The 20686-nt window shown below is 40.6% G+C and overlaps 1 protein-coding gene across 1 annotated transcript; it reads left to right on the top strand.

Annotated features, from left to right (window-relative positions):
* Window positions 1-18675, top strand: zgc:194930 (uncharacterized protein LOC557813 homolog). The gene is made up of 3 exons (XM_054601606.1): window positions 1-230; window positions 11397-11449; window positions 16636-18675. Exons 2-3 carry the CDS (start codon window positions 11418-11420, stop codon window positions 17396-17398), a joined length of 795 nt encoding a protein of 264 aa, XP_054457581.1. The 5' UTR covers window positions 1-230; window positions 11397-11417; the 3' UTR covers window positions 17399-18675.
* The last annotated feature ends 2011 nt before the right edge of the window (window positions 18676-20686 follow it).

Genomic DNA, 20686 nt, shown 5'->3' with positions numbered 1-20686 from the left:
GAGACATGGGACTGCGGAGTCACCGAGGGGGGGGAACTGTTCCCCACAACTCAACCCCAAGGAAGGGAACCAGATCTACCTGAAGACGCTTTAATGGAGCCTCTACTACACCTGTGTTTCATCATTTCTACTCAGTGTTGGACCGGAAAAGAGAGAAAAGTTCAATGACAGCTGAAGTTATCCGTGCATTGTTAACACCAGAGTGCCACACCTTCGCTTAGAGGCAACAGGTAGGAAGAAACCACCTTTACTATTCCTTCTGACTGGTTTACATGAAGCTCTTCAGTAACCTTAAAGATATGCATGAAAGTGTTGGTGCTTTTATTAAATGTCGTTTTTAAACACAGCTTCCACAGGTGTTCTCTGCAGCAGGTGAGTGTTGGGTAGTGATGTAGTGATGTCAGCCATATGGCGGCTGTCCGCTTTGAAAAACAAAGAAATACCATAATAACTTCATATATATCATAAAGCAAGGAGGTTATGAGGAAACTGTAAGTGTAGCCACAGTAAATGAGCATAAAAGAAGTATACCAGGCTTATTTTGACTACATTCAGGTAGGTTTTTTTACTAACAATGGAGATGTGACTGTACACCTGTTATACACCTGTTGCACATAACAGGCAGATTAAGGAGATTATATATTATGTTATATATATATTAACAATGTAATAAATACATGTATCTAGTTAGGCATGGCCGTAAACAGGACTTTACAAAATATTGAATGCAGCCATCGTCATTTTTAAAGACACTTTTAAAACCACTAAGGAGGTCTCTTTAAAGGTTTTGGTTGTTATATAAGGATATATGCTTTGTTATATAGAGTTCAAATACCGTAAATTATATTGCAAAATATTTTCCGCACTACCGAGAATAAAATACTGGTAGAGAAATTTCTGAAATGTTTTGTTCCCCTTTAAATAGTGAAAATTGAAAAATAATGATTCACAAAAAAATGACCCTTAAAATACCCACCATGTGTTAGTTATTCTTTCTCATTGATTTCTTAATAGATCACTTATTCAGGTGATTTGTTTGTAAAGTGAGAAACATTTTGAAAAATGTGCATTATAATTCCCCAGAGCAAACTGTCGTCTGTCCAGCACTCCAGAAAAAACAAAGATATTCAATTAACAATAACATAAACCTAAAAAGAAACTATTCTTAACTAAAAAGCTGGCACCAGCAATTGTCCTTTGACTCAAACCAATAACCCGTCACCAGAATAGTTTCTAAATGCATTTTATGTGGCTCTATTTTTGTGTAAAAGCAAAACTAAAGCTGAACCTTTCCATCCCACCCTGAGCACACTGCACGCATGCACGGTCGGGTCGAAGTTAATGAGTGAATGGAGGCCTGTTATTGGGGACATTTGTTCTTTGTTGGGATGGAGTGGAGAGCTGGAGGAGTGGTCTCGAATCAGTTAACCAGGTCTCATGTACACGGCCTTGGGCTTTGTTTGCACATCTAACACGTAGCCCTGCTGAACTCTGGGTCACTCAAAAAAAGGCATACAAACTGGACGCCTGATCCCAAACCGGTCCCGTCTGTCATTTATCACATAGGACACTCTGAAACATGACGTTAAGAGCCGCGTACGAGCAGCTTTAAATCATCAAGTGTCTCTTAAAATGTTTTTTTTAGCTTCATGCAGGTTAGATTTACAACATCCTGACAACTGATTTATACAAGACACTGAGCTGTGGTTTGCTAAACCCATTTACTGGGTTTGACTCCACCCGTGTGACAGCCTATTAGACAAAACACGCCATTAAAAGCGTATGCAAATAATATTTGCCCAAGGTCTAGCTACTCTCTGCTCCTGCAGGATGACTCGACATGAAACAGGATGTAAACATGAGACTAGAGCTCGATGCTGCCGTTGTGGGAAATGATCCAAGGCACTCTTATTTAAATAAAAACAAAAACTATAATATTGCGTGGCTGAAACACTTTCTGTATAAAGTAAAGACGCACTCCATTTTTCCCCTTATTTGATTTTTAGATTCATCCTACCTTTAATTATTACAAGTGTTAAACCTGGATAAGACATTGAAAACAAGTTGTTTACATAATAATTATTTGAAGATGTTATTTGGCCTCTTTATGTATCACTACATCCCTGGCTCTATACCATTTAAAAGTTCTCTCTTCTTCGGCTCTTTCTAGGCTTGTTTACTTGCTTAAAGTACAATTCAGAGCTCCTGGGTTTTGGTGGATTCAGCAGCAGGTCTGTTTGCAGTGTGAGAGAGGAGGGAGGGGGGGCTATTGATAAGCGTGGGCTGCTGGGTAATAGAGAGGGGACAGGACTTGTTTTCATAAAACTGCCGCCCCGAGGCCTCTCGAAGAGTGTGTTTGGACCAATCATATTACGCTCACAGATACAAGACACGAATACACACTTAGACTCACGATATCATCTGAAAATCAGAGGAAAATTATTGGACCAGCCGATCAATATGATGTCAGTTGATTGACCTCCCGAAACGTACATCGACTAGTTTGAGTAGAACAGCAGAAATTTAAAATCAAAACATAGCGTTAAAAAAAAAAGCTGTAGATTGATCTGTAACGAGGGCTGACTTCATATAATTTGGTCGCCATGACAACTCACCATGGATACACTAGGCATCAGACAGCTCAAGGTCAGCTCGTTATGCACACACGTATCAAACATTCAGATCAAAAGTCTGATTCTGAGTTGATTTCATTTCATTTCCTCCTGTTTAAAAGTCACTTATTTAACGGTGTTTCTTTGTTCGAGCCGCAATTGAAGAAAGTTACACAATAACGTCACTCCCATGAATAGAATCGAGCTCTTTTCTGGGAAGCGTTATCAGGTGTGGAAGGTTATCTCATCTACTGTATATGCAGGTTATTAAAAGCTGGATAAAGCAGCGGGTGAGACAGTGCCATTTTTTTTTAAATCCTGTATTGACATTTCAGCTGGATTTTTAAAAGCCTCGGAGCTGATAAGAGACCCTAAATTGACCACCTTATCGAATGCTGCAGTTCTCTTTCAGCAGAGAAATGCAGAGTTACACACTGCTCGCTGGTGACTACAAGGAAATCCTGTCAATAATAGCTTTGTTTCCTTTTTACTTACTGTTCATGTGCACATTTAGGAGATAAGAGCCATTTGCAGCTTGATAAAATGGAATATGGTTGATAGATTCAATTTAGCACCAGGAAGAAAGAAAGGTATATCACAAAAACAAAGCTGTATATTGAGATTTAATAAAGAATAAAATATAATATTTGTAATTCAGATGAGATTAATTATGAATTCATGCGTCTCAGTAAACTAAGATCTCATTAACCAACCATTAAATGCATTTTAAGTATTGAAAAATCTAGTAGGTAGGTAATTCATCATACAGATTGTTATCAATATGGATGCCACAATCAGGGATTTTGAGGCAGGTATTGATTGCTGATTTACTGTCATTATAATTGGGCTGATCCTAATGACTGATTGGTTCCTGAATTTAAACATCTGCACATAAAGATGACATTTCCAAAAATGTGTGTTTTTTAACACTAACCATTCGCTTTCCGAAGCATGTCATTATGGCTGCAACTAAAGGTTGTTTTAATTATCTGTAATATGCTGATTATTGTTTGGATTAATCAACTTGGTTAATAAAATGTCAAAGATAGTGTCATAAAAAACCCCATCACAATGTACCAGAGCATGGGATCATAATCAAACTTCTTGTTTTCTTACCAACCAACAGCCAAAAACCAAAAAACATACAGTTATTCGTCACAGAGGACTAAGAAAACTACCAAGTATTAACAATTAAGATGCTAAAAACCTTTTTTAATGTCATTTTTGCATACCAAGTCTTTTTATAATATGTTAAAATCATGAACTACCAGAAGTATTTTCATCCTCTGGCTGTTTGTCTGGGCAGCCTAATAGATCAGGTGATAAAATGACAGTGTTTGCCTCTCGTTCACACACCCCACCTAAAACAGGACGGTCCCGTCTGGCCTCCTGTCAGTAATGCAGACCCACTTTCATCCTGAGACCCGTCATGCTGTGAATGAGATGAGAAGATTTGAGTTGTGAGACGATGTCTTCACTGGGTGCATTCAGGTCCACTACATGTTGTAGGTTACTTGCATTTTGGCTTTGCTAGAGGCAAAAACACATCAGGAAATAGAAAAAAACAAAAATAACACATTCAGGAAATAGAAATAAACATTAGGAAATAGAAAAAAACAAAAATAACATCAGGAAACAGAAATAAACAAATAAAACACAAGTCATAAAGCAGTCTGTGTGTAGACAGATGTATCTATTGAAATATGTGACTGGAAAACGCAGTGTACCGTAGACAACCTGTGAGTCGTGACAAATGTGTACACTTTGTACATATTCAGTGTACATATTCAAATACTAAAAATATAATAATTTTAACTTGAAAAAAAAAGATGGGCGGCAACTAAGGATTATTTTCATTATTGATTTATCTGCAGATTATTTACTCCATTAATGGAAAAACGATTTTGTCTGTAAAATGTTAGAAAATTTGAAAAGAAGACCAGTTAAAATATCCCGGAGCCCAAAATGACGCCTTTAAATGGCTTGTTTTGTTCAACCAGTAGTCCAAAACCAAATTATATTCAATTTACAGTGATATAAAGATTAGAAAAGCAGCAAAATTATCATATATGAGGAGCTTGAACCTGTGACTATTAATTAAAACCATTTTATATTTTATAAAAATCTCTTTTTAAACGACGATCAATTTATCTTTTCAGCCTTAGATTGGACTAGAAGATGGGGAATAAGAACTTGGCTGCAAAATAACATATTTTCCAAACTGTCATTTACTGCAAACAGGGTCAAACATGTTCCCCAGTTCCCATTTTACATTCACAACCTTTGAAAATTCCCGCCATATTTCTGTCTACGGTCTCGGGGATGTGACTAAACACGCAGTAGATAACGATAAAAGATCAAGGACAATACACAAAAACAACACACAGTCAGAAGGATGTCAGACCAGTTAGCCCACTTTTCCATCCCCTCACCCCTCACCCCTCCCATGTCTCCCACATGAACACGATCTCCCCTCTCACACACACACATTCCAGCCCAGTGGGTTTCAAGATATAAATGATGGCTTTAATGTAACACACAGCTTACATTGGATGAAGAGTTCAGGTGACCGATATGTAATACCGGCATGTTTGTGAAAGACTCGTCTCCTTTGTTGAAAAGTTCGCCAGAAATATTCATATCTACACCTCAGGCAACAACTCTCCCAATGTGCATTCAAATACTGTGACTAGATAAAGGTTTTTTTTTTTTTATTGAGTGATCTATTAGCAAGCCTCTGAGGTTATTTCAGCTCTGTTTTTGTCTCTTGACCTTGTCTACTTGTCGGTAGTTTCATGGTTAGTGGTATGTTCAGTGTTTAGACCAGCAACTAAAACCCACAGTTACAGAGAAATGGTTGTGGATAGATTTCAGTCGTCCAAGGACACAACAAAAACAGCTGGTGTCAGATGTGCAACACTGAAGGAACACTATCTAAAGGAGGTTACAGTGTGTTTTGAGGCTGTATGAGACGCTGGAGATAAAAAAAAAAACTTATGTATATGTACTTCTTCCACATTTAAAGTGTTTTCTCTGTCTTTCTACATTCAGTGTTTCTCACCAAAATGAATATTTTTGTTTACATACATGTTCCCTCTCGAGGCATCTTCATTTGCACCTTACGTAGACTGTGATACAAAACAAAAACGACACAGTTAAGCGTGTAAATATTCAATACAGTTCAATGTAGCCCTACTTTAATACAATCCAGTTCAGCTTTGATTCAATCTGATTCATTTTGACTCAATTAGTATTAGTATATTTCCTATATCAATATGGCTCAATGCAGCTCATTGGCCATGGTTGTAATAAGCTTTATATTTTTTAACAGGTGTCAAATGATAATGTTATGGAATACTATGAATAAGTTACACGGTGTCCCACATTGTGAAACCAATATTTAAAAAAATATTTTGAGGATTTCTTATTTTTTATAAACTAGTCGTCATATACATGCAGGTATATACATGACATGTGACCTCTGCCTCTAACAACATCCTGAGCATTTATTGGGGGCAGTGGGCTGCACATATATACATCTATATAGAGAGATATATAGAGATATATAGATCTATATAGATATATATATCAGAAGTGTTATAATGGAAATACCCCTCCTCCCCCACACATTGAATCCTGTTTTCAAACAAATATCCTAACAGGTAACATCAATTTCAAATGAATTCTATCCAGAGGAATAATTACTTTAAGCCTTATCTTCCCAGATGAAATTTTCCACCTGCAGCAATCGTTCCAAAAAAATGGCTCTGGCTGCCAGTTCCACGGGTTTCACCGGGATTTCAATCCAGTCCACTTTTAGGGGGACACTCTACAGCAATCTCACTTTTATTGCACCTGTTTCTCCAAGATGAAATGTTTCAATTTCCTCTGGGGAAAACTCTGAGAGCGAAAAAAATAAAATAAATGGGAGCCCGGCCAAGCTGCCAGCGCTGAAATATCTCTCCTCTTCAGTAATCGTCCTCCGATCTTTCCTATCATAAAAAAACAGGAGTAATATATAATGTATTGAACGGTGCCGGGGAGCAGAGATGCACCGTTATTGTCGGCCAACAATGGCCAATATCTGAATGAGTGATAGTCATTTGATGCACAGATTGAATCCTTGATCTCATCATGACTTTGGAAAGTCTCCAGGGGAGCAACATGATTGGTCATTGGGATGTTCCGGTGTGAATCTGAGGCGGCTGCTATGGTGTTACAGTAAAGCCTTGTGGGAAAAAAAGGACTGACGTTGTGAGAATATGTTGCTTTTCTTTGTCTTGTGTGATAACACATTGATTATGTTTAGATTATAACTGTTGGTCGGGCCAAGCAAGCTATTTAAAGACTTTATATAATTGTAATGGGCAATTTTTTCTACTTCGTGGCAGTTTATAGAGTAAACCATCAGTTGGGTTTATCAGGATAATAATCAGATTAATCGCTAACTAAGAGAATTTTCAAATATCCTCGGGTCAGGTTCCAGTCTCAGATTGCGCAGAACCAGCTGCATTCAGGTTGGGTCTTAAAGATGCAGGTACTTTTACGGCCACGCGGAAATATTTAATACCAAAGATTAATCTTAAAACACACCACACTGGTTTTTCCACTTCTTTCTGTGTATCTTCAGCTATTTACTATGCAAACACGTTGATGCTGTGAGTAGAGCATCAGCTTTCCTTGTTAGTGATGTTCTTTAAACAGAGTTCTTTGTGGTTGTCTTTGACTTTGACTGCCAATGCCTCTCACTTGTCAGTACAGTGATGTTACTAGCTACCTACTCATGGGCCCTCGTTGCTCTGGAGGTTGTTACCCAAGACGGCACTGCGTCATCTGTGCCCCGCAGGACTCGTTCTCCTCTGTGTGACTGTGCAGCGTCTTCTGCAGACCAGCAGCAGAATAGCTAGCCCAGAGGCGGGCAGCGCTGCAGTCACACCGTCAGCACTAGGAGACGGTTTTTGCCTTGCAAATTTGCAACCCAACTCCACGCCGATGCAAAACCAGCTTTTTCCGACCCAGTCAGCCAACCTATTTGTCAGCCTGACCGACGGTGTTTCCTCACTAGATGTTAGAATAGATATTGAATTTGTATCATTTTGAATGTTCAATTTAACCCATCCAAGTACGTATAGCCAGTTGTGATAAAAAGTACAAGAGTCTGTTATTCCTCACATAGCTGCCACAAATTTATAGCCATGTTCAGTTTTATTGGTCGAAAAAACCTTGTTTTCCAGCTTTCAGCAACAACGTGTGTAATATTCCCATGATTTGACACATGAGAGGGAAAGTCATGAGATTGACTGCAGGGGTAAATATACTTGGACAGATCATCTTGTGCCATTTTTCTATTTTACTCTCATTGGCTTATCTCCTAATATTTCTTTGTAGTGGTCTTGACAGTGTAATTAATCAAACCATGTTTTGTGTGATCAGGCAGATATGGCCAAATAATATTGCTAAATTCACACCTTGCCTGAAGAAATAACACATATATACTTTTTTATGGAGACAAAATTGCTTGTCTGCAGATTTAATGTGTTTAAGAAATAAATGATTATAGATGGCAGATCTTACTGATACTGTTACCTGTTTGTTTTGTATTTTTTCTCGGTTTGTATTGTCAAATGTTCAGCCTCCCTAGCCTCAGCCAAATAAATATTATAATTGGACACCAGCCACCATGCACAATTTACAGGCAGGCAGAAGGATTTGTTTTTATCCCTGTTCATGTGGCCACGTTTGATCATTTTATTATTAAGAAATATGTAAAATGATTTAACATGAAGTAAATTATTGCTTAATTTAATGTCACAACACATAATCCATGGACTGTCAGTGTTTTTAATCTGTAGTGAAAACACGGTGCCAGGGAGGAATTCAATTTATTCATCCTCATAACTAATTCATAACAATTTAGTCAGCGGTAGTTATGTCACAAGGTTTAGGACCATTTATATCAACAAATAGATACGCATTCGTACTTGGCAGAGCAGCCTCTGAGCTCGAGGATGCTCCCCAAAGAAATCCAAGAGTTCTGCGAGGCACGTTAAAACACCCCCGAGAGGATAGAGAGCAGAAAGCAGCAGAGGCATATCGCTGAGATATGGAATATACATAATGGACAGGAAATGCCATCGTACGACAAACAACAGGAAGAGGAATCAGCATGAGCAATCAGAGGATTGAGAGGTGGAGCTTGACAGATGATTATTGACCTGCCTGAATGTGACTGGTAATAGTAAAAAAGTCAGCAGATAGTGACTTCTTCTGGGACTTATGGTACATTTATGTGATAGTTCCAAAGGCCTGCTGGGAAATTACCTCCTCTATTGCTCCCACCCGTCCTGGAAGATAAGGGACCCCTTCAGCTGGGTGGGTGCTTGCCGGTGCAATAGAGTGTAAAACAGGGTCCTCTATTTAAAGCACAGCCTGTCGAACCGACGGCCTCTCTGAATTGCACTTGTCATGGTTCGCCCTCTTGTTCTCTTTCAGAAGTAGCTGTGAATGTGTTGGAGGTCCCAGTGAAAGTTCAGCTCGGTTACAGTCTAGTTCACCTCAGATCACGAGAGACGGTTTCTATGAAGGAGAAAGAGTGGATAGAGGACACTCAAAGACGAGAGGATTGTGCTCCTGGATTTCTTTCAGCTGACTTTGTCTCCTCAGTGACTACACCAACCTCTGGCTATGGATCTTTTTTATGATGTCGTTCACAGGCCCGTCTTTATATCTGTTAGCTTTTTTTAATCCTAACATGTGGAGTAGTGGACATCATGTGTCGTTCTTGGTCTCACATGCATTTTTCATAGCAATCCCCCCAAGCAGAGCCCAACTGGACCTCTTAGCTCGTTCCCTCCAGGACTAAAGATATATGAAGTCTCAGCACGTACGTAACTAAAGGGCCTGTTACATCATGGTTGCCTGGCCTTACTGCATCTTGAAAATGTGCAGGAATGATGGATACAAATGCAGAAGATTACTAAAGATTACAGGAGCTATTGCACATTCTCTTGGAGATGATAATACTGTTCTTATTGTCAACAAATCCCAGGAAAGCATTGCCTGTGTTGCCTAAGCCTAATATATCTTAATCGGATATGCAGACCTTCATTCCGAATCAGAGCTGTATGTGGAGCATTTGGTGCTAAAGTTTAGTTTAGTTATAATAAATGTCCAAGAACAACGTCCCTGTTCTTCAAAAAACGGGAAAACTTGCCACCAGTAAAAAATATACTTCTTCCCTGTAAGTGCTGTGATAACGCAGTGATATTCTGAAACTAAATCAGAGGATCAATGGATGTTGGCATTGCTTTTTTGCACATCAAAGAATCATAGAATTAGAATGAATGTCGTGTTATAATTAATTATACTCGGTTCTATTAAAGCTATTACAGCATTAATCAATGACCTTGCATGCTGATTAGTAGTTTGAAAGTGATTTGAAACCCTGCATGCACTTTTATCATCAATGGCGTCAGAGTTGGAACCTGTGCCGTCTCCTTCCTCTCCACCTGCCTCCTCCTCTCTCTCTTTATTTTACTTTTTATGGCACCAGGAGCCGGAGGGGTCACCTATGATAATGATCATCATGCACTTGCATGAATGTGATCACAAGAAACTTTTACTTTCATTAAAAAAACACAAATGATTGCATATGGGAGCCCTGAAGTATGCATTATTCCACCACTGAAAATAGTCCCTAATAGATGCAGTTTTTGTTCCTGTTTGAGTTACATTTGGTAAAAAGTCCTCAGGTGTTTGAAGTAATAACTTAGCCTTTTTTTTTTTTTTAAAGTTAAACCATATATCTTTGACAATTTTTCTAAGATTTACATACTCAATAAGAATAAATAGGTTTATTTTAGTCAGAAAATCTGACACAGAGTTTATGGGGTTTGTCGTCAGGAAGAAACGCCAGACTTTTAATAAAATCTAGGTTCTTCTTTGCTTTTATTTTGAGCATCATTTGTTATGAGATGAAGCTGCACCCAAAACTAAGCTGCACTTATCAGATTCTGTACAAAGATCCAACTAAAGGTAAGGTAAAGGCCTTCAGGGTCAGATAGTTAAGGTTAAGAATAGAAACCGTTTTGTCTCGTGGGCACACATCCTTCCCTTCATTCCACAAAGAGATACTGTGTCCTCTATCTCTGTCGCTCTCTGCTTCTCCTTCGCTCGCAGACAAACCCCATTCAAGACTCGGTGATTAATTATTTACCCAGGCAATGAAATGCCAAAGCCTGGAGAAACACACCACCAGGAGAGAAAAGGTCACACTCAATCCTGCACGTAGATGCACACCTTTCGATACACACTCTCTCACACACACACACACACACACACACACACACACACACACACACACACACACACACACACACACACAGTGATGGATGGCAATAACATCTTTATCGGCGCTGCAGGCAGACAGAGTTTTCATCCTTGTGTCCAAAGACCGTCAGGACCAAGGTCAAAGCAAAAACTTGACTGATGAGGAGAGAACTTTGAGTGAGAGCACGTTTAAAAAAAACACTCACATGTCAGAAGTGGTGAACTGTCCGATCAATGGCAGACTCTATCAAAGTGTGTGTGTGTGTGTGTGTGTGTGTGTGTACCAGTAACCTTTACTTGATGAGCTTGACTCCGACATTGGCGGGAAAATGACACCCGCTGAAAACAATATGTGCATGCCAGAAGTTTTGTCCGCTTTAGATTTGGTCTGTGCGGTTTAGTCGAAGGGTGTCCGTGTGATTAAAGTTTAATGTCTTTGTTAATGTCCCTCCACAGCTCCACGACACAGCTGGCCAAATGGGGTGCCAATGCTGCAGGATGATAAAAAGGTCAGTCATTACCTTTTCTTGTTTGTTTGTTTCAGGACCCTTCTAGTGATTACTGACGGGACACAATCACACAATCACTTGTTTTTAGGGATTTAAAGAGTTGGTTCACCCAAATGACATATTTTGTACATTCTTCTAGAGGTATCCAGTTTTGGTTTTATTTTTCAAGATATTGAGATATATGTGTCAGTGTCTTTTTACAATGAGCCATGGAATTGAATGGAATTTAATTTGGGGCACTCATAATATAAAATATATATATATATATAAAAAAAGTTTACTAAAAGATTCAACAGCAGCATCAATTTCCAGAGACACTGTCCCTGTCACTCTGAATGATACGCAGACCTGACTGTCAACAGTTCTTATTGATTTTCTTTCTACTGAAGAAATATTACGTTACTTATATGGCCTTCACAACAACAACAGCCTCTATCATCAAATACATGCTATTTAATGTGTGAAACAGCTCCTCTGCTCTTTTTCTTGAAACTCGATTTTGTAGAAAGGTATTAATTTCAGAGAGGTCATTGGAGGTTCAGGCGATGTGGTCCACCTCCACTTTAAAACCTTGCATTAAAACCCTTATATGAGAGAAAACCTTACATTTTGACTGAAGGCAAGTTAAAGACTAACAGCACCTTGAGAGGACATACAGTTAAGCAGAAAAAAAGAAACATACGAACTTTACTTCTTTGTTTTTTTATTAAATGCCATCAAATAGGTGGCGTTGTTTTGTGTCCAATACTTTGGTTTATGGCAAAATACCTGAAAAAACTAGGGATGCGTCCGATGCTGATACCAATATCGGCCGATACGGAGTACTGCTCAAGCGACTGGGATCATTCTTTTATGAGTAATGCAACATTGTGCTTAGCCTAAACATTGCTTTAGTAACTTTATAAAACAAAATGTAAGGAAAATAAAATAAATTTAAATTAAGTGAATTCTTATTTTCATTGTTAAAGTAATAAATCACTATCTAGCAAATTCAACACAGTTTGGCATGATGCTTCTGGATGTGCTCCATTATGTTGGTTTTGTTATATTTTCCAGTGCTACCGCCGCCATTGAATCATTGGCTTTGCAGATATTGCAAGTAGCCGTAGAACTTGTCGGCGTAAAGAGCGTGTAAACGTCCAAACAGCTGACATGTTTGCTGTAAGCTCCGTCAGCGATGCGGTGCATGACATAGCAGCCCGTGTTTTCGGACGTAAACATAGGATGGAATACATTGGCCCCATTGTCACAGTTACCCAGTCCAGCTTCAGTCAGTATCGGCTTGATATCAGTAAAAAACTACATTCGTCATCATTCCCATTAGCCTCAGCTGTACTAAATGTTAGAATGCTAACACGCTAAACTAAAAAGATGAACATGGTTAACATTGCTACGGCTTATCAGCATGTTAGCATTGTTATTGTGAGCATATTAGCATGCTGATGTTAGCATTCAGCTCAAAGCACGGATTCAGACTGTAAAAAAACTCTCTCATTCAACTATCGTTCAGATTAATCTATTCATATTGTAGTTAGGACCACATGATAAATTCCAGTCCACCTCCTCAATAATGGCCTCTCACTGTAGATTTCCACAAGTGCCAATTCAAACGTCTCCTTGCCCACGTAACGATTTGTTTCATGCAGATAGTGAGAGGTCCATTTATAATACGTCTGTGCTCTCAGCCTCACGTAGGCTCTTTGTACAAACTGTGAGTCAATATCCCAATAGCCATCACCCTGGGTTACTGTATTTCCTTGCAGGGCTGTGTATTCATTAAAGCCTACGAGGCATCGTTGTCAGGGCTCGACATCATTGTGCTTTTTGAGGTGAACGAGGAGACAGAACCGGGCCGGGGGAAACGAGATTTTGATTGCAGATTAATGAAAGGGCACACTGTAATACGCATACCAGAGTCGTAATCCCCCTCCACACTTTTTTCTTTTTTTCTTTCCCATGTCAAAGACACACATGTGAATGCTTGTGACACACACACACACACACACACACACACACACACACACACACACACACACACACACACACACACACACACACACACACACACACACACACACACACACACACACACACACACACACACACACACACACACACACACACACACACCTCCTGTCTGCAGTGTCACATTTCTGGGCTTAGTGGTGTTTGGGGTTTGGCAGGGTGGGCCTGTAGGTTACTGGGTCAACAGAGTGGCCTCAGTAGCCCGACACTCACACATTACAAACAACTTGAGGCTGATTTTCTTTGTTAAATTTCGAAAACTGGTAAATATGTTTATGATAAAATAATAAAATAGTTTTTCTTAATTATTTTACAGGGACTCGTGAACAGAAGTTCATTTTCGCTTTCACAAAAATCTACTTTCCTAGTATTTTTAGTTGAGCATCCATAAAGCAGTGAGACTTAAGGGTTCAGTTTGCTTCAAGTGATCGAAACGTGTGACATCTAAATGCACAAGTTTGAAAACCTGCCACACAGCCACACCTAAAAGCAGTGCAATAAGTCATCACAGTTAAAACATATGCAAATAATGACTTCTTTCATGATGGTGGTGCTTCCTAAAGAAACTCTTTAAAGGGGAATCCCGACGGAGATGGAAAAGAAGGAACTCCCGGCATCGGCTGCTTCTACTTGTATGCAAAACTCGTCTTGGTATTCAAATTTGAGCCAAACGCTGGGGAGCTGCTGCTTTTCTCGAGCTAGGATTGACTTTATGTGGGTCTGACAACAGTCACACTCATTTTGAATGGTTTTTTGTGTCTCTTTGTGTCCATCCACTTCACCAAAAACCCAAAACAAGTCTGAGTCTGTTCTTTGAAAGTAGCTGGGGGGAAAGAAAGTACGGCCTCCTGGCATTGATGAAGATACAGTTTTTTATTTTCGCTCTTTAGTCCAGCTTTAAAAATCATATTATTCATCATTCTTACTTTTTGTAAAAAAGCCTTGTGTTGTTTGTCTGGCTCTTCTGAAAAGCGTGCCTCAAATTTCACCTTGGCACAGCGGAGGTGCTGCCCAGGAGCGAGAGAAATGGAAAACATTCATTTTCTCAGCTTTCCACTGTGAAGGGAGACGGAGAGAAGGATGCAGGGTGAGAGCGAGAGAGGTCAGAGGGTGAACGTGTGTGTGTGTGTGTGTGTGTGTGTGTGTGTGTGTGTGTGTGTGTGTGTGTGTGTGTGTGTGTGTGTGTGTGTGTGTGTGTGTGTGTGTGTGTGTGTGTGTGTGTGGGGAGTGGAGAAGAAAAAAAACTATTATTGAATAAATCAATTTATCTGAAAGTTTGAAATCTCCGGACTGCTTGTTAATAACAGGAATACCGAAACAGTGTGAAGTCAGAGCCAAAAGGGGGGCGTTATAAAAAACAGAGAAAAGAAGAGCCAAGAACTTGAGACAAAAGAAGGAGGCGGCGGCGAGTGAGACGGTAGATGGAAAAAAGCTCGAGGGACGGCGCTCAAATGAAGGAGAAGTCAAGTGCAAAAGGGAGAGTAGATTAGTGAGCCGCAACCACATTACAATGACGCTCAAAGGGAGACAAGAAGAAGGAGGAGGTGTGTGTGTGTGTGTGTGTGTGTGTGTGTGTGTGTGTGTGTGTGTGTGTGTGTGTGTGTGTGTGTGTGTGTGTGTGTGTGTGTGTGTGTGTGTGTGGAGGCAGCTGGTGAGGTGGGAGATGGAGAGAGCTCTGCTGGTGTTAGGGGGGCTCTCAGAGGGTGGAGGAGAAAACAAATGAAAGGACGCAGGGATGGGTGAGAAAAAATAGAAGCTCTCTCAGCAGGTGATGTCTGATAACCTGTTACGCCGTCCACAAAATAAAGCCCACATGCCAACACTCGGAATAGCTGTCAAGGCGTGTATGTGTGTGTGTGTGTGTGTGTGTGTGTGTGTGTGTGTGTGTGTGTGTGTGTGTGTGTGATCCTGTTTTTATATACCCTTGTAAGAAAGAAATCCTCCAAATTGGGGTTTCAGGCCGTCATTACAGCCTACGAGGGGCTATTTAAGGTGTAGAGCGTTAATTAGTCTCAGACGTTTATCGACCTCGACCATCCTACGAGGAACCGGGAGAATATCGACACATCTCTGGCAGAGCAAACGGCGGTCTGTGATTTACACAACAGAAGACTCAGCAGAGGAGTGAGCAAATCTCACATCAATGCTAAATAACGTATCAGTGGCGCTTTTCCTTCATCTGATTGAGGATTGGATTGTTTTTTGTGCTGGTTGCAGGTGAAAGTGTCGCATTCAGGGTTTGTCACTCAACGTAATGAGCTGAACTCTGTGGCTTAACCAGGGTTCATTATTTTTTGGGGGGAAAACAAAATGTGGATTTATTTGTGTTTATTATGGCATATAATCAGCTACCCGTTTTGTTTTTGTCCCTTCAGTTTTTATCATCAAGTATTTTCGGTGCTGTTATCACAAGAGCCCCTTCTTACTGTAATTTATGCTGATGAGTGTCTTCTCACAGCAGGAAACAGTTCATTTTAGCAGGGACGTAAAAATCCAGGTCAAAAAATCGACGAGCCTCAGGGATGATCCAGTGTCATTAGCTTATTCTGTATAAAAAAATAGCGTTATTAGTATTAGACTGAATAAGATAGCATCCAAGAATGGTTTTATGTATTCTTCTTTTATTACAATTTGATTTTAGATGTTTCTCCTCTTTTCCGAGATTTCCAATAAAATAAATGAAAATAATGATATCTGAGCCAGGAGACGCCAACGCAAAAACCACAACAACTTTGAGCAGATGTCAGTATTTTAAAATTTGAACCAGAATGGGAGTGAGAAGAGTGAGAGGCCTGAGTCAACTCCATATACACTTTTCTCCCTTTCTTTCAACAAACTGTCTGCATAATATATCTGACATTCACATGAGCAGAGCAAACATCACCACAGCCACGGCAGAGATGCCGTCTGTGTAAACATCAAGTGCTCGAATGCCTTGGATGAAACATTGGCATTTAGAAAGGTGCATCCACCGCACGATGAAGTATCCTTGTTGTAGTGTGTAATGTCAGCGTACAGTATGTGATGTTGTTTTTCATTGATCGTCATGGTAACATCTGACTCCTGGAGTCCAGTCAGATGGACAGACAGTGATAGAGGAAATCAGATAGTCAAGTGTAACTCTAAATTCATCTCAATCCTCTCCGTCCGTCTCTCCACAGCTACATCTACGACCCCTCCGAGGTGGTGGATGTGAGGAAGACCGACTCTGCGGGCAGCTCGCTCTACCATCCGCACCGCCTCCCCGGCAGTGGCCCTCTCGACAGCCACAACAAGCAGAAGCAGGGCTTCAACAACCTGGGCTACAGCAAGTCCAACGACAGCACACTGAAACTAGAGGTGGACAACAACCACGTCAACCAACGGCTGCACGCCGCGCATCCACCCGCCAAGGAGCCGAACAAGCAGGGGAGCACACCACCCGCAGATGGAGGTCTGTACATCATCCAGCCAGAAACTCTGGGGCCGAGATGGGTGATGCAGGACAAAGGGCCGATCCAGGTGCCGGTCTACCCCGACATGAAGGACTACGAGAACCAGAGGAGCTACGGCGAGCGTGGGCGCAGCACGACGAGGAACGAGTGGGACAACTCCATCACCGAGTGTGGGATCCGCTGCGGGAGCCTGTCAGCCGACGAGATAGACGAGGGCGTTGGGGGGACGCCGGAGTACCCGTGCGACACGGGGGACGAGGGCAGCGTCCTGTCGGTGGAGATCCACACCAGCACCACCAGCCTATCCTCGGCCGACACCAGGGATGGGCTCAGGTTTCCAAAGACCCCGGACGTTTCCACCGTGGAGAGCGGGATCTCGGTGATGAAGAGCGAGGACGAGGAGGAGGAGGTGCAGAGCGTGACGGACTCCATGGTGGCGGAGGCTCTCGCCGCTTTGGAGGCCGCCACCGCCGGAGAGGACAGCGAGTGACGGACCTCTGAGCGGCCTCACAGACATCAAAACCACCACGTTCTGAATTAAACAACTGGTGTTTGTATCAGAACGTGTAACGAATGAAGGAAAACTGCTTAAAGAAAAAGTACAGATTTATTTTTGAACTCAAAATCTTGGATATTTTTTTATTTGGGTCACTCTGACAGAAGATAATGTCAGCCGTATGAAGGAGGCTAACTTTTCCGATGCCACAAATGATAAAGTTGTGTCGACTGTGAATATCGCCTGCAGCAATATCAGCCTGTTATGCATCAAGTGTGTTCAACACTCCACAGTCCTCATAAGACAGTACGTGCTCACTCACTGCTTTGCCATGTCCATACTGCCCTTGTACACGCATTTTAAAAGAAAATGTTGCATTAGCATCGCTATGCTAACAGAGCATAGGGTCAATATTTCCTTTGTGAACACACAGTCCTTGCCATATCTCACGGTCTCTTCACAGATCTCTCATTTCAGTGAGAAAGCGAAAGAGGAAAGGTCATCACATATTTTTTTTATACCCATGTTTTTGTCTCTATTTTGTCTTCAGTTGTTATTTATGATATCTTCACTCGCACCGCTTTTGATTTATTGGGAGAGGAAACTGGACGTTGTTTGGAGCAGAAAAGCAGGACGGAGGATGCGGGAGCGGTTCTTTATTTATAACTTATTGTGTCATCGTTGATTTCATGGGAATTAAAAACAGAATGAATATTGTATCTACTTTGAAATTTTGAAAAATAAATAGTTTACACACACATCATCAGACACATGTTCACTGACAACGCTCTTTGTTTTTATAAAGTAACTTAATACTCATGTTAGACCATTTGTGGCGTATCAGAAGATCTATGCACATTTGAATTCTCCAGCAGGTTACCAAAGGAAAAAATAGAAAACGTGTACATTTCACTTATAGCTTAGTTTCTGCAGTTTTTCATCCATAGCTGAACTTTGAGCTTTAAAGACCATCTAAGGTCAAATCATTGGTGAATAAACCACCAAGGGGCCGTCAATTAATCATTCCAGCTCACAGGTTTTGTGTTTCCCGTCCGGCCCATGACATTAGTTCAATCAGCAGCTTGCTTATGTGTCTTATAACAAACTTATTTAGGCTAGCCGGTGCGAAGGAAAGAGTGTGTGAAGAGTGTGTTAATGCTAAATAAACCTTTATTCTCAATGAAGTTCTGAATACGTTTCACTGCGACGCCCCTTTTCACTCATTGTTTCCCTGCCAAATCATTTCTAGTTATTATATTTGTATTGTAAAATAAAGGAATGTACTTTAAAAAAAAACGTAGGCTGTGAGGTACTTTTTGTGTACTGGTTTGTAATTATTCCTTCTCATGTGGATTTCAGAAAAGATATTAAGACGATACCGAAAAAATAGAGGCTGCTATTAGCTACTCAGCTAACATTAGCCCTGGAGGAAGACACGCTACCTTAAAAGCTTTGGTGGGTAATGAATTTTAGAAACATATTTTATTATATTATTTGAAACTATTTTCTGCACAATTTGTTGGGTGGGAAAAAAATAATTTTCTTGACGCCTTTTTAGCTCTTTCTCATTTGCTCTTGCTTCAAACCTAGAAGTGATTATTCCAAACATGACATGAGTTCACTGTGAATTCACTAGAGGACAGTGTTTATTTTATATAATGTGATTGTCTTCGATATATATCATTTTAAATCTTTAAAGTGTCAAGAAGCAAACGGACCCTCTCAAAGATTCTGTGTTTCTGTATGATATCTTTTTCCCGTCCTCCCTCTTCATAACCGTGTGCGGTAGCTTTGGGACTCTGGTGTTTAAACTTCGCCATCACAGCAAATAGAGCCCCGGCGGGAGGCGTTCAGGGCCTCGGTGTCCCGGCTAATGAACACCTCGGGGATTTTTTTGCTTGAACCAGTTAGACTCACACTGAGCACCTTGGAAACATCCACAACAGCTATGACTGAAAATAAAAAAAATAAAATCCTGCTCCTCTGACTGAACTTAGGGTCGTCGCAGCAGGAGAGGCCCTCAGTGTGTCTGTCTGCTTGTCTCCGTCAGTGCAGGAGGTGGAACGGAGCCCTGACGATACCAAAATTAGCCCTTTCTTTGGACATTTATCTATTCTTCTCACCCACTCCCTTCTATCTTCATCCCTCTTGTTCTTCGCTTGTAATTGCTCACCATGGGTCCCACAATTATAGTGTGCTCTTTTCAAGCCTGAAACTTGGCTCTCTTTGTAGTTGGACTTTGTTTTTAGGCATGCCAGGGTCCAATGTTTTTCACAAGGTCTGTTTCATTTATTGATTTCTGAAGAAGTGTGTGTGTGTGTGTTTTGAAAAGCCTTTGGTCAAATTCCTTGTTTTTAGTCGCAGAACAAGTGTCTTTTCATATAGTTTTCACCTTTTTCATTAAATCCCCTTTAGTTTTAAACTTCGCAGCGATTACTCAAGACATTTTCAAGTCACATACAGTGCGATGTCACACAGTGTGATAGAATGTCAGCCTGCAGGCCAAGCTGAGGCCTGTGTGTTTGTGATTATATTCAAAGTTGAGCTGAACATTTGATCCAGAATGACTCGTGGATACAGTGGCGTTGCTGTTTAGTCAGCAGTCACATCACAAGCTGGAGAACAAACAAGCTCATTCTTCAGCACAAACTTCTTCCTAGAGCAAAACCACACTGAAAACACGTCTGATTTAACAAGTTATTTATCTACAAAAGGCTTTACAGGGTGAACAGTCTTACCCATTTACTCCGAAGTTAACAAATCTGTCAAGAATTTTCGAAGACTCAAACCACACAATCTATATCCCTGGTTTCTGCTCCTAAAGCTTGTCAAAAACGTATTTCAGAATATTTTTTTTTCTCTATGAGGTTCTGAATGCACACCCTATTTCTGCAATCTGTGTTAAGACGTAAATCACACCTGCACCAACGAGTGTGTGTGTGTGTGTGTGTGTGTGTGTGTGTGTGTGTGTGTGTGTGTGTGTGTGTGTGTGTGTGTGTGTGTGTGTGTGTGTGTGAGCAAATGGGATTGTCTGGTGAAATGAACCAACAACATTTCCATATATCCACAGAGCGTGATGACAACAGGATCTGCTGTGGAGCTCAATCAGATCCGTGACTCATCTTTTCATCAATGCACCGTTTCAGGGTGAAACAACAGAGCTGAGCTCGGCTTGTGCGTCACCAGATTACTTTGATCCTTCAAAGATACGAAGAAAGGTAGATTATGTAAAGATAGATATAGATGAATAACAGCTTGGAATTTATTTTGAAACGAGGAGAA

The sequence above is a fragment of the Anoplopoma fimbria genome, chromosome 7, assembly GCF_027596085.1.
Source record: "Anoplopoma fimbria isolate UVic2021 breed Golden Eagle Sablefish chromosome 7, Afim_UVic_2022, whole genome shotgun sequence".
NCBI lineage: Eukaryota > Metazoa > Chordata > Actinopteri > Perciformes > Anoplopomatidae > Anoplopoma > Anoplopoma fimbria.
This window is presented reverse-complemented; position numbering and strand designations above follow the sequence as displayed.

Bases quoted from the DNA above. Each gene is read 5' to 3' on its own strand.
- zgc:194930 (XM_054601606.1), top strand. From the start codon at position 11,418: ATGGGGTGCCAATGCTGCAGGATGATAAAAAG. The intron at 11,450-16,635 runs GTCAGTCATTAC...GTCTCTCCACAG, and splicing joins TGCTGCAGGATGATAAAAAG to CTACATCTACGACCCCTCCG.